General features: G+C 53.3%; 1 protein-coding gene across 1 annotated transcript; it reads left to right on the top strand.

Annotated features, from left to right (window-relative positions):
- The first annotated feature begins 214 nt into the window (after positions 1-214).
- Positions 215-11805, top strand: SF3B4 (splicing factor 3b subunit 4). Its single transcript, XM_073323616.2, has 6 exons — positions 215-349; positions 2087-2215; positions 3722-4264; positions 5825-6019; positions 10214-10387; positions 11319-11805. The coding sequence occupies exons 1-6, from the start codon at positions 316-318 to the stop codon at positions 11498-11500; spliced, it is 1257 nt and encodes a 418-aa protein (XP_073179717.1). The 5' UTR covers positions 215-315; the 3' UTR covers positions 11501-11805.
- Positions 11806-13515: the final 1710 nt, after the last annotated feature.

Below are 13515 nucleotides of genomic sequence, written 5' to 3'. Positions count from 1 at the left end.
AGGTGTGAGATCAAAGGGGAACAAGCTCTGAACCCCTGGGGGCCCAGAGAGGGGATGAATTACACATGGGGGGGAAATAGGGCCTAAGATAGTCACTTCCGCCCATAGGCAACATGGCTACGCGTGCGTCTAAGTCGACTTCCGCCCTTAGCCGCCATGGCTCCTTCCATGCACGGCCACTTCCGGTCTCACCCAAGATGGCCGCTGCCTGCACCGCCCCTTTTCAGCCGCGGTGGCCGGAAGTGGGAGGGGGTGTGAAAGGGCGGAAGTCGGAGGTCGCCCGCCTGGCCGAGGGGAGGCGGGAGCGCGTTCGAGATGGCGGCGGGGCCCATCTCCGAGAGGAACCAGGGTAAATGGCGGCGGCTTCGAACCCCCTTGTCCCCGCTCACGAGGGGCTGGGGCCCGATTCCCCTCTAGCCGGGGGGCTGGGTCCTAGCTTGGGGGTCCTGAGCCTCCCCCCAAAAGCTGGGGGCGGGGCTGGGTCCTAGCTTGGGGGTCCTGAGCCTCCCCCCAAAAGCTGAGGGGGGGGCGGGGCTGGGTCCCAGCTTGGGGGTCCTGAGCCTCCCCCCAAAAGCTGAGGGGGGGGCGGGGCTGGGTCCCAGCTTGGGGGTCCTGAGCCTCCCCCCAAAAGCTGAGGGGGGGGCGGGGCGGGGCTGGGTCCCAGCTTGGGGGTCCTGAGCCTCCCCCCAAAAGCTGAGGGGGGGCGGGGCTGGGTCCCAGCTTGGGGGTCCTGAGCCTCCCCCCAAAAGCTGAGGGGGGGGCGGGGCTGGGTCCCAGCTTGGGGGTCCTGAGCCTCCCCCCAAAAGCTGAGGGGGGGCTGGGTCCCAGCTTGGGGGTCCTGAGCCTCCCCCCAAAAGCCGGGGGGGGCCGGGCTGGGTCCCAGCTTGGGGGCCCCCGAGCCTTTCCCCCCCCAAAAGATGGTGGTGGGAGTTGCAGTAGGGGCCTAGATTGGGGGGCCCGAGCCTCCCCCCAAAAGCTGGGACGGCGGGGCTAGATTCAGTCTCCTTGCTGTGCATCTGATTTCAGTCAATTCATTTTGGGCGTCTGGGGGGAGCTGTGGGACCCATAAAGGGAAGGCTGTCAGGGTGCAGGACTGGCACTCAGGACTCCTGGGTTCTGTTCCTGGCTCTGTTACTGGCGCACACTGCAGCCCTGGGCAAATTGTTTCCCCTCTTTCTGCCTCAGTTTCCTCCATACAATAGGTGTCATAACAGCGATTCTCTATCGGGAGCTCGTGAGGGTTAGTCTAAGAAGAGGTGCGCAGTGCTTTGTGTGGAAAGCCCTTCGGCAGCACAGAGGCCTCATATCGCCAGGGACTGCTCTGGTGTTTGGTATAGACAGCAGCAGACTTGGTTGGAAATGCAATAAAATAACAGATTTCCTAGTTCAAAATAGGAACCAGCATTCAGCGGGGTAACTGATGTTCATGTTTCAGGGCTTGGGCTGCGGACGGCAGTGGTCAGCCAGGGGTTCTACACCAGTTTGATCTGAAGTATCCACTTTGTGTTGCCTTGGCAATGAGTGGGGGACAACTGACTGCGACATCATCAGATATGGTGTGAGGGTGACACGGTACAAATGTGTGGTTTAAGGGGAGTCACTTCCTTGTAGTACAAGGGGAGGCAGCGCAGCCCGGTGGCTAGAGCCCTGGGCTGGCCCTCGGAACACCTGGGGTTCTATTCTTGGCTCTGTTGGTTGACCTTGGGCTTGCCTTCTCAGTGACTCAGTTTCCCCGTCTATATAATGTAAAGCACTGTGAAAGCTACTGAAGGAAAGTGCTAGATAAGAGTTAGGGATTATCACCTCTTTGGAGCACGTCTTCACTGTAAACAATGTTCTTAATCATTTAACATTGGTTTATTAGATGTCAATGTACTTACTCCAGAGACGTATGTTTCATTAAGGGTCCAGTCTTGAGCTGTTTAAGTCGAGGAAAGTTTTGCTTTGACTTCATGGACTCGAGCTCAAACCCATGGGGATCCAGAGCTGGTCTGTTTGAGGGAGAGTTCTTAACTCATCTGAAATGTTCAAGAGATTGCTCTTCAGATCAACATAACCAATCACCATCTCCTCTCCCCCCCTCAAGATGCTACAGTTTATGTCGGTGGCCTGGATGAGAAGGTCAGCGAGCCGCTGTTATGGGAGCTCTTTCTGCAGGCAGGACCAGTGGTCAATACCCACATGCCCAAAGATCGAGTCACTGGTCAACATCAAGGTGAGATATTGACCGGTCCCTTCAAAGACATGTCTCTGAACGAGTGCCCTGTGGATATGTTATTTTGCCGGCAGACATATGTATCTTCTCCCTGTATGGAAAGGATTAAAAATCCCATTTCTAGTCATTTTACATGTCACTTGTAGCAATAGTCTGTGTAAAACGTTCAGACAGAACTGAGACAATTAGCCGTGTTGTGGCAGCGTGGAGGAGCCCCAGTTGTGGATCAGAACACCATGGTGCCAGGTCTGTACAAACACTGACCAGACAGGCCCTTCCCCATAGGTTTTATAATCGAAGTAATTCTCCTGGGTTTCAGTTTACTTTGTGTGTATGTTGCCATTTGTTCTAAGATGAAATACCTACCACATCTCATTCTGTACATTGTCTCACCCCACTTGTTACTTTAAAGAGTAAAAGCTTGTCTCTGCACCAAGATGCACCGTTACTTTTAAAACCAATTGAGACTTAGGCCTTGTCCACACAAGGCCGGGCCGGGCCCGGGCAGCTATACTGGCAAACGTTCCCAAGGGGGAGACAGTGTATACCAGTAAAAGAGTTCTATAGCTTATACTGACAGGTTTCAGAGTAGCAGCCATGTTCGTCCGTATTCACAAAAAGAACAGGAGTACTTGTGACACCTTGGAGACTAACCAGTTTATTTGAGCATAAGCTTTCGTGAGCTATAGCACTGAATGCATCCGATGAAGTGAACTGTAGCTCACGAAAGCTTATGCTCAGATAAATTGGTTAGTCTCTAAGTACTCCTTTTCTTATAGCTTATACTGTATAAGCTGTAGCAGCAAAAGGACTGACTTGTTGGTATAACTGCATTTACACGTGGGCCTCTGTTGACACAGCTATGCCATTTAGGGGTGTGATTATTTCACACTCCTAACCAACATAGCAATGCTGGAAAAATTCTGAAGTGTAGGTCAGATCTTAGTGAAACTGGTACAGATTTCTCTTTGGATACTCATAGCTGTTTAAATCTAGGTTAGCTTGCAGCTGTGAATTACAGGTGCAAGCTAAATTGATAAGCCAGGTTCAACTTGATGAGCGTGTCCACATGCAAAACTGCACCAATTTAAATAAATCAGGTTTGAAATCGCACCTTTAGACTGGTCTAATTTTGTGTCTAGACCAGGCTTTAGAAGCAGAGTGGGAGAGAAATCAATAGCTGCAGATGAGGGAGGAAGACAGTTTGAAATGAGATGGAGTGGAGAAGGTGGAGACATAGAATGAGGTGGTTCTGGATGCTAGATGATGCAGTGAGAGTTCTCCTATCTGTAGGGGGGCAGTTAGCCTCCTCAGTTGTTCCAGCCAGTTCTGGATAAGCAAGGAGGAGAGAGATTATTTCAGGAGAGCTGCAGAGGAGAAGATTATTGCATCAACAGTGGAGAAATGATGGAGCCTTGAGATCAACCAGGGGGATGGTGTGGGTGACATAGAGAGATTATGGAGTGTATCTGGCTATAAAGGGCTCTGCTGGGGTACGTGTTGCAGGTTATGGGTTCGTGGAATTCCTCAGCGAGGAAGATGCTGACTACGCCATTAAAATCATGAACATGATCAAGCTGTATGGGAAGCCGATCCGCGTGAACAAGGCCTCGGCCCACAACAAGAACCTGGACGTGGGCGCCAACATCTTCATCGGTAACCTGGACCCGGAGATCGACGAGAAACTGCTGTACGACACCTTCAGCGCCTTCGGGGTCATCCTGCAGACCCCCAAGATCATGCGGGACCCTGACACGGGGAACTCCAAGGGCTACGCCTTCATCAACTTCGCCAGCTTCGACGCCTCCGACGCCGCCATTGAGGCCATGAACGGACAGTACCTGTGCAACCGTCCTATCACCGTCTCTTATGCCTTCAAGAAGGATTCCAAAGGCGAGCGGCACGGCTCTGCCGCGGAGCGGCTGCTGGCTGCCCAGAACCCCCTCTCTCAGGCAGACCGGCCCCATCAGCTTTTTGCAGACGCCCCTCCTCCTCCATCGGTGCCAACTCCTGTCGTCACGTCCTTGGGGCCAGGCGTCAACCCTCCAGGTGAGCACATGCTGTGTGGTGCTTTTTGTGCTTGCGGGGAACTCTGGCTGCAAGTTTCCATAGGCTAGAGGGACCCTTCAGGTATGACATGGCTGCGGAGCATTGCTAGGGGGTGCTGTGCCGCAGAGAGTGGTGCGGTGACTCACTAAGGGGCACTCTTCCCTCTAGTTCAGGGGTGGGCAAACAGCGGCCCAGGGGCCGCATCTGACCCTCCAGACGTTTTAATCCAGCCCTCGAGCTCCTGCCGGGGAGTGGGGTCCTGGGCTTGCCCCGCTCCATGCGGCTCCCGGAAGCAGCAGTATGTCCCCCCTCCAGCTTCTATGTGTAGGGGCAGCCAGGGGGTTCCGTACACTGCCCTTGCCCCAAGTGCTGCCCCCACATCTCCCATTGGCCAGGGATTGTGGCCAATGGGAGCTGTGGGGCGGCGCCTGTGGACAGGGCAGTGTGCAGAGCCGCCTGGTCGTGTCTCCACATAGGAGCCAGAGGGGGGACATGCCGCTGCTTCTGGGAGTTGCTTGAGGTAAGTGCCACCCAGAACCTGTACCCCTGATTCCCTCCCGCGCCCCAGCCCCATGCCCCAGTCATGGTCCCCCTCCGGCCCTCCAAACCCCTTAGTCCCAGCCCAGAGTACCCGCCTGCGCCCCCAGCCCCTCATCCAGAGCCCGCATCCCCAGCCGGAGCCCTCACCTCCTCCCACACCCCAACCCCCAATTTTGTGAGCATTCATGGCCTGCCATACAATTTCCATTCCCAGATATGGCCCTTGGGCTAAGAAGTTTCCCACCCCTGCTCTAGTTGGTGCTTGAACCAGTGCCGTAGTGCATTGCTAGGGGGTGCTGGGCTGCCGAGAGCGGTGTGGATGACTCACTAGAGGGCGCTCTGATCTGGATCATGGCTGAAGCCTGGATTCAGAGCTGAACTGCTGCTGCTCCATCATGAACCCTGGTTCCTTCGGGTGCTTGCAAACTGCTTGCAGTTTTCCCCACCACGCTCAGGGGTAAAGTTGGCCATTAGTCCCCAGAGCAGTCGGCCATGTGTTCTGCTCTCAGACCTACCCAAGAGGTCTGCAGGTAGCTGGCGTGACCTCAGTCATCTAGAACCTGGGGAATGGAGTCAGGACTCCCTGGTCCTGTTCCTGTCTGCCACTGACTGGCTGTGTGAGTTCAGGCAAGTTGCTTAATCCCTGTGCCGCACTTTTGTCTCTGTAAAGTGGGGGTATGACCCTCAACTCAGGGCACTGCGGGGTTATATTGAGACCATTGGGTGAGATGCTCTGTAGAAGATTACTGGCTGTGTGTGCTGGCTGAAATCATTGAGGCCTTCGGACGATCTGTGGCACTCCTGGTTTGGCAGAGACCGCATGGGCTATAACGTAGCAGGCGAGATGCTACGGGTGATGCAGGCTCTCCAGCAGCAGGCAGGGCTCGCTGGCACTTGCTCGCACTAGCAGGTGGCCATGTGGCTGCTGCCGAGGCCAGTTCATTCTGACTCCTCTCTGTGGTTTGTTGATGCTAACCCAGATGGTCAAGTTTTTTCTCACTGACTCATCTTTCTTTTCAGGCATTCCACCCCCAGGATCGTTTCCCCCACCAGTGCCGCCACCTGGAGCAATGCCCCCAGGAATGCCTCCTGCCATGCCGCCTCCACCCATGCCACCAGGAGCAGGTGCCCCGGGTCCTCCTTCAGGGGGCACTCCCAGTGGAGGGCACCCTCCTCACCCACATCCTTTCCCACCTGGGGGGATGCATCATCCAGGTAGGTATCAGAGAGTCGGTGTGGCCTAGTGCACAGAGAACTGGACTGGACTTGGGAAACCCGGGGGTTCTATTCCTGGCCTGGTGGGTGATGTTGGGCAAGTCACGGCCCCTCTCTGTGCCTCAGTTTCCCTACCTGTAAAATTGGCTGAGTTTTGCAGAGTGCTTTGAGATTTACTGATTAAATGCAAGGAAAGAGCTGGGGATTTTCAGGCTTTCTCTGCGATCTGCTCTTCTGAATGCCTTTTCTAGAGTGCGGACCAAACGGACGTCTAAACCAGGGTGAAGTGATTTAAACCAAGGTGTTTTATCATGGATCGTTGTTTTTAAATCACGAGAGAGAGAGAGAGAGAGATTTAATTTATTGACTTAAATCAAGTTGAGGCTTTGTAAATTTAATCTGAAAAGGTATGCAGTTGCAACTTTACATTCAAATCTGTGGCCTGAATTATAAATGCTATTTTTTTATGCCGTTCTTGCGAAGGGTGAATCTTACAAAACACCCTCCCCGCAGCCCCCAAACATTAAAAATTCAGGCTCCGGTCCTGCAAGCGCTTAAGCAGCTGCGTACCTTTCCTCCCTGGAATAGTTTTAAAGTTCTGCACGTGCTCAGGTGTTTGCAGGATGGGGGCTAAAATGATATTTTTAGCTTTTTAAAAAAAACCTGGAGTGGCATAAAATCTGTGTCACTTCAGAACAAAACCGCTTCGGTGTTCGGACTGAAAAGTGAGCATGGCTGTTTCTGTGCTGCAGAGCCTATGCCGGCATAGCCGCTAGTGTAGACGGCAGCACATGCCGACAGAAGCTTTTCTGGCGGGAGGTGGTGGTCCAGCCCCTGCGTGAGGTTAGTTAAGCCAACAGGACGCCTCTCCTATGGACACAGCTGCATCTACACTAGGGCTGTGTCTGCATAGCTGTGCCACTGGGGGGGGTGGCTTTTCCCCACTATGACCAACAGAGCTATGGCGGTGTGAGGTTTTTAAGGGTATGTCTGCACTAGAAAGGCTGCAGTGGCTCACTACGAACTACGGAGACGGATGGCGATCTCCTGCCGCTGTAGTAAATCCACATCCCCGAGAGGCGGGAGCTTGGTTGGCGGAAGAATTCTTCTGTCCACCTAGCACTGTCTACACCGGCTTAGCTACGGCTCTCAGGGTGTGAACCCCTTCCATCGCCGTAGCGTCTACACTGCAGCAGCCCACCTGTAGCCTATCTAGTGGAGACCCATCCAAAGTGACTGTAACTTTTTTTATTTGCCCATTCCAAAATATTCAGAAAGAGCCTGATGTTAGGCTCCGTAAGCCCGTATTTAAGCACCTTTGGGTGGGAGTTTTGTAAAGCACCTACAAGATTTAGGAGCATAAGCCCCAGATGGGGGAGTGCAGCCTGGTCAAAGCCTTTCAGCTTTTTCCGATTTTGGGAAGTTCAGTGTATGGGAAGGTGGCAGGGGTTGCAGACCCAGCGTGGGCTATTTATTTATCAATCTTGCGTGAGAGTTTGTGGCGTTCTTGCAATAAGAGTGTGAATGAGGCTCTGGACTTGTCTTCTGCAGCATAGATGAAGATTGAAGTGTGAAGCTTCTTAGCAGGCAAACGACTCTCCATGTCAAATCTGAAATTCTGGTAAAGGAACAAATACAGAACTTTCCCTTTACCAATATAAGACTATAAAATGGGAGGGAATCAAAGAACTAGCAACATGCAAGCTAAAAAAACCCTCTGATTTTAAACAGAAATCTTTTTAAAATCATGATTTTTTTAATCCTCCCTGCTCTAAACCAGAGGTGGGCAAACTACGGCCCGCGGGCCACGTCCGGCCCAGCCCCTGAGCTCCCGGCCGGGGAGGCTAGGCCCCGGCCCCTCCCCCGCTGACGTCCTCCCTGCAGGCTGAGCACACTGCGCCGTCCGCGCTCTGACCCACCGCTCTTGCCGGGCAGCGTGGCTGGCTCCGGCATGGTAAAGGGGTGGGAAGCGAGGGGTTCCGGGGCTGCAGTCGGGACAGGGAGCAGGGGGCGGTTGGATGGGTCGGGAGTTCTGTGGGGGGCAGTCAGGGGATGGGGAACAGGGGTTGCATAGGCATGGGAGTCCCAGGGGGCCTGTCAGGAGTTGGGGCTGTGGATAGAGGTTGGGGCAGTCAGGGGACAGGGAGAAGTAGGGGTTGGATAGGGGATGGGGTCCCGGGGGGCAGTTATGGGCGGGGGCAGTCAGGAGACAAGGAGTGGGGGGAGGGAGGTTGGAAGGGTCAGGGATTCTGAGGGGGGCGGGAAGTGGGATGGGGAAGATAGGGGGCGGGGGCGAGGCTGTTTGGGGAGTCACAGCCTTCCCTACCTGGCCCTCCATATAGTTTTGCAACCCCGATGTGGCCCTTGGGCCAAAAAGTTTGCCCACCCCCGCTCTAAACTGTGAACCCAGCTCTGTCTGTTAGGAAGTCACCTCTCTCCTTTATGTCTGATTAGGAGGCTTTGTATAATTGCAGATTTGGCTGTGTTAGTGACAGATGGCTGTGGTCTCCTATTACACGCTGGCTTTCAGTGCTTTAAAGTAGACGGTTACATACAGCAGTGAAAGGCCCATCACATTCGGTGCCTGGCCTGCGGAGGTGTGTTCGGGCACCTGGATTTCTGTTAAAGGGGAAAAGAGAAGAATCTGTGGGGTTTTTTTTTTTTTTTTTAAAAGAATCTCTTTCCCCTCTTCCTTTGTCTCTTTACTCCAGTGCCTGGTGCCTGTCCCCACCTTTTCCCCCTTTTAAGTTGTCAGTGGCGTAACTGGGTCATGCCACTACAGCTTGCCAAGGGAAAATTTCAAATCCATTGGCCGTGCTGGCTCTTCTTAAAAGTGAGCCTGGGAAATGCAGCTGGTAGCTGTTTCTCACTCTCCTGTCTGTGCCACGCTGAAGGCTGCGGGTGGCACCTTAGATCACGTGCATGATTAACAACACCAAGTTTCTTGGTTGTGTCACGGCGTCCCCGGGTGATGCTCTGGAACTGCTCCTACGAAGCCAGGCAGGACCCTGGGGAAGTCTCCTCTCTGGGAGCAGACTGTCTGCAGGGCAAACAGCTCACATGGCTTCCACCTTCCTGGGTCTGACCTCGGAGCATTCAGCGTCCTCTGACCCTCCGTGCGTTTCCCACGGTGAGTCCGCCCAGGCGGGGTCCTGGGGAAGCCAGAGGGCCCTGCCCCCAAACTTCGCAGTCAGACGTGACTCTCAGCCAGCCACTAAAACAGAGTTTTATTAGACGACAGGAACATGGTCTAAAACAGAGCTTGTAGGTACAGAGAACAGGACCCCTCAGCCGGGTCCATTTTGGGAGGCAGTGAGCCAGACAACCACATCTGCCCTTCACTCCTCGTCCCCAGCCAGCCCAAACTGACTCGCCCTCCAGCCCCTCCTCATCTGGGCTTTGTCCCTTTCCCAGGCCAGGAGGTCACCTGATTCCTTTTTTCTCCAGCCCTTTAGCTCTCACCTTGCAGTGGGGAAGGGTCTAGGCCATCAGTTGCCAGGGGACAGAGTGTTGGCCGTTGATGTACACTGGCCCTGTGCTCTGCAACAATTACACCCCCTTATCCCACCACCTAGAGACTCAGGAAATGCCTAGGGGAAACTCAGGCATCCCTACAGTATTCAGAGGAAACATTAAGAATAGTCCCACTTTGTCACAGATTGGCACTGAAGGGCTCTTTAAATTAGCGGAGAAAGGCAGACCGGGAACCAGTGGCTGGCAGCTAGAGCCCGATGCGTTCAGACTGGAAATAAGATGTTACCAGGGAGTTTAACTGCTGGAGCAAACTCCCAAGGGAAGTGGTGGATTGTCTGTCTGTCGAAGTCTCTAAATCCAGAGTGGAGGCCTCTCTGGAGATATGTTAGCCAAACACAAGGCTCTGGTTCACTACAGGGCTAGCTGTGAGATTCTCTGACCTGGGCTATGCAGAAGGTCAGACTAGGTGATCTAATGGGCCTTTCTGGCCTTGAATTCTCTGGTACAATCCTCCCACCTGCTGGAATTCGAGTTGCTCTAGTGGCCAGTAAAAATGCTATTGGGACCAGTCACGTCCCCCAAGCCCTGGTTGCCTCGAGGTCGCTGGGATCCTGGAGTCCTGTCCGGCAGCTCATGTGGTCAGTGGGCTCAGCAGAACTTAGTTTCTAATCAGCTGCTTTGAATGTCTGAGGGGATCTAAAGACTTGTGCTTTTCCCTAGGGATGCCGCCCATGCAGGTGCATCACGGACCACCCGGGATGGGACAGCATCATCATCCAGGGCCTCCAGGGTCAGGAGGCCAGCCCCCTCCCCGACCGCCCCACGGCATGCCCCACCCCGGACCACCCCCGATGGGCATGCCGCCCAGAGGGCCCCATTTCGGGTCACCCATGGGTAAGTGGGAACCTGTGAGATGGGGTGTTTATATGCCAGAGTGAGAGTGGGCACTATCAGGAGTGAAGGGCCTAATACCAGCCCAGGCCTGTGGCATCCATTTGCTAGTTCAGATGGGTGGTGAGAAGAGGAAGACTGAGGTCTGAAATGGTGGCTGGTTACGTCACAGCCTTGGAGGTCAGCCCTATGCTTGGAGTGAGATCTCTGGCTGGGAGCTGTTGAGAAGGGGGAACCGCGAGCAGTTTCCTCTGTCTCGTGATGCTGCGTGGCTCTGTGGGTGGATCAGGGGCCTGGGAGTGAGGACTCCTGAGTTCAATTCCTGGCTCTGCCGCTGCCTTGCTGTGTGACCTTGGCCGCGTCCCATGTCATCTGCCTGCTTTTTCCAGGCGTTGAGTGGGGATGTTTCCTTTGAGATCCTTGGCTGAAAGGCGCCTGAGGTGGGCGACTAAGGGCTTCCCTGCCTGCTTCCCAGCTAGGAAGGGATTGAGCGATAAAGTGCCTCTTCTCCGATCCTGCTGGTGGAGTGGGAGGGTGGGGGCTCATGTCCCTTCTGCCTCGAGCCCTGCTGCAAGGAATCAGGTGGGGAGGCAGGGCCTCAGGTAACTGGCATCCTGGTACAGCAGTTGCTTTGCCCAGAGCTGCGTCATTTCACTGACCAGTTCACTTCGCTGAGACCAGACTCCTGCTTGAGGTGTGGGGAGGGCCCCGAGGACGAGAGATGCCTGTAGGGCTGTGCCCAGCTCGACATCCCTCCAGAGGCCCCAGCCAAGAGTTCCAGCTCTGAATAGCCTCTTGACTTTGAAATCAATTTGTGGCTCGTGGTACCTGAAAAATCTTGTGCAAGAGGCTCGTGCAGCTGGGCCCTGGATCGGAGCTGCCATCTTTACTTCCTTCAGCTAGGGTTTAATGTCGCTACGCTCTGTCCTTGCAGGTCACCCGGGCCCCATGCCCCACCACGGCATGCGTGGGCCGCCTCCATTGATGCCTCCCCATGGTTACAGTGGCCCTCCCCGCCCACCGCCCTATGGCTACCAGCGGGTCCCTCTGCCGCCTCGTCCTGCCCAGAGGCCCCCCGTGCCACCTCGTGGGCCTTTGAGGGGACCCCTTCCATAAACGCAGCCGCATCAGGACCCGGCCAGCAGAAGAACCTTCCTACTGCAAATTCCTCTCTCTCCTACCTTGGATTTTGGTTTCTTTTTGGACTAATGTTCCTGAGAACAGGAAGCGTGATCGGAGCCGTCAGTGTCTCGTTGCCCCTGTGAAAACCCTGCTATTCCCTTTAACAGTGTTACTTTTAGTTTTCCTCTCCCTGCTCTTGTCTCCATCATTTCGAGAAGATAACTTGATTTTAATGAATTTTTTTTCTATGTGAACTGACTGAGGTTGGCCGTTTTCAAATAAACACCTTGGGCATTGCCCTTTGAGGCTGGTATGATTTTTTATCTTTGCATTCCACAGCCTACCAGCCCCTGCGCCACATCTTGAGGAGTCCATGGGGCCTGGTGTTCTTTGGATCCCGGCAGCGTGTATCATTGGATCCTCACGCAAACGTTTATTTACGTGCTAGAATCCTGTTTCTGCATCGTTGTTCCTTTGGGGGGGCTGTTGATCGTGAAGGTAAAGGGCTGGCAGCACTGGCATAATGCAGCCATGCCTGCAGGCATCCTCTGTGCTTCTTGGCCAAGACGTCTCAAAGCTATGCCAGTATTAGGCTACCACGTACAGCTCTACGAACATATCTCCTAACCAGCCAGCCCACTGCCTCTTCCTTAAGAACGTAAGAACAGCCATGCTGGCTGACAACAATGGTCTGTCTAACCCAGTATCCTGTCTTTGGACAGTGGCTAGTGCCAAATGCTTCAGAGGGTGTGAACCGAACAGGGCAATTTATCGACTGATCCATCCCCTGTCCTCCAATCCCAGCTTCTGGCAGTTGGAGGTTTAGGGACACCCAGAGTGTGGGGTTGCATTCTCACTTAAATGAGTCCAGCTTGGTTAAGCGAAGGCAAAGGAGGAGAGGAATTATTTAGGGTGATAGAAAGGGTAGTAATGAGAGCTGGTTGGGAACTGGAATTTCCATTCCACGAGGAGTTCTGACATTTTGAAACAAAAAATCATTCCAATTGGGAACGAAAAGCCAAAATGTCTCATGAAATGAAAATTTCAAGAAATTTTGATTCAGTCCCATCAAATGTCTTGCTAGGGTGGAAGTGTGTTGTTTTCTTACTTTTATATTAAAATATTTCAGTATATTGTTAAATGAGACAGATCTAGATAAAGTTAATGCAGTAGAAAACTTTATAACCAAAATTAATCAAAACACTGTCCAAAAAAACCCACTCAGTTTTTCCCATCAAAAAACTGTTGAAATCAGTATGTTCCCCTGAAACATTTAGACGAAACTCTGGTGTTTTTCCAAAGGAAAGCTGTTCCTTCTACATTTTTTGATCAACTCTCGTTCTAACCAGCCATGGAACCTTAGGCTGAAGGTTAAGATTCTGGCCTTGCTCCAATCTAGAGTGTACAGAGTACCTGAGTCGATATGCTTCAGGGAACGATTCTCTGTCAGTTCGTGGGGTGGACGCTTTGTACCCTAGGTAAAGCACTCGGCTAGCTGGAATGTGCTATGTGAATTTGTGGCGTTAGGGGGTCTGAGAGCTCCATTTAGCAGAGCACTTTGGCATTCTCAGCTAGTGAGACCCCAGCGCTGCTGCTACGTTGGCCTCCAGTCTCTAATCTCAAAGCCCAGCTAAGCGTGTGCTTCAATCCAGAACATACCCAGGGACACACTTCTCACTCCTCCCTACACAGCGCATGTCTTGTGTCCTAGCAGCCAGCATCTCACTAAGATAAGAGCTCTTGCCTGATGATAATGGCCTGACTGGAATAAAAGCAAGTGGGTTTATTGATGTGTCTTCCAAACGATGGAGCTTTTCTCTGATTTACCTCACTCAGCTGGATCTGTCACCTAGGACATTAGAACTCTAATTTACTTTGTGCTGCTGTCATTTTGCACTTCACTCAGCTTGTGCAGTGGAAATAGACTAATCAGCTTCCCTCTTGTTTATGGTCTTGTGTCTGATCGATTTCACTTTCCGGATCCCCTGCCTGACGCCTGCTTTGCAAAC

The sequence above is a fragment of the Lepidochelys kempii genome, chromosome 24, assembly GCF_965140285.1.
Source record: "Lepidochelys kempii isolate rLepKem1 chromosome 24, rLepKem1.hap1, whole genome shotgun sequence".
Classification (NCBI taxonomy): Eukaryota; Metazoa; Chordata; order Testudines; family Cheloniidae; genus Lepidochelys; species Lepidochelys kempii.
Note: the sequence above shows the minus strand (reverse complement) of the source record. Positions and strands in the feature narration are given on the sequence as shown.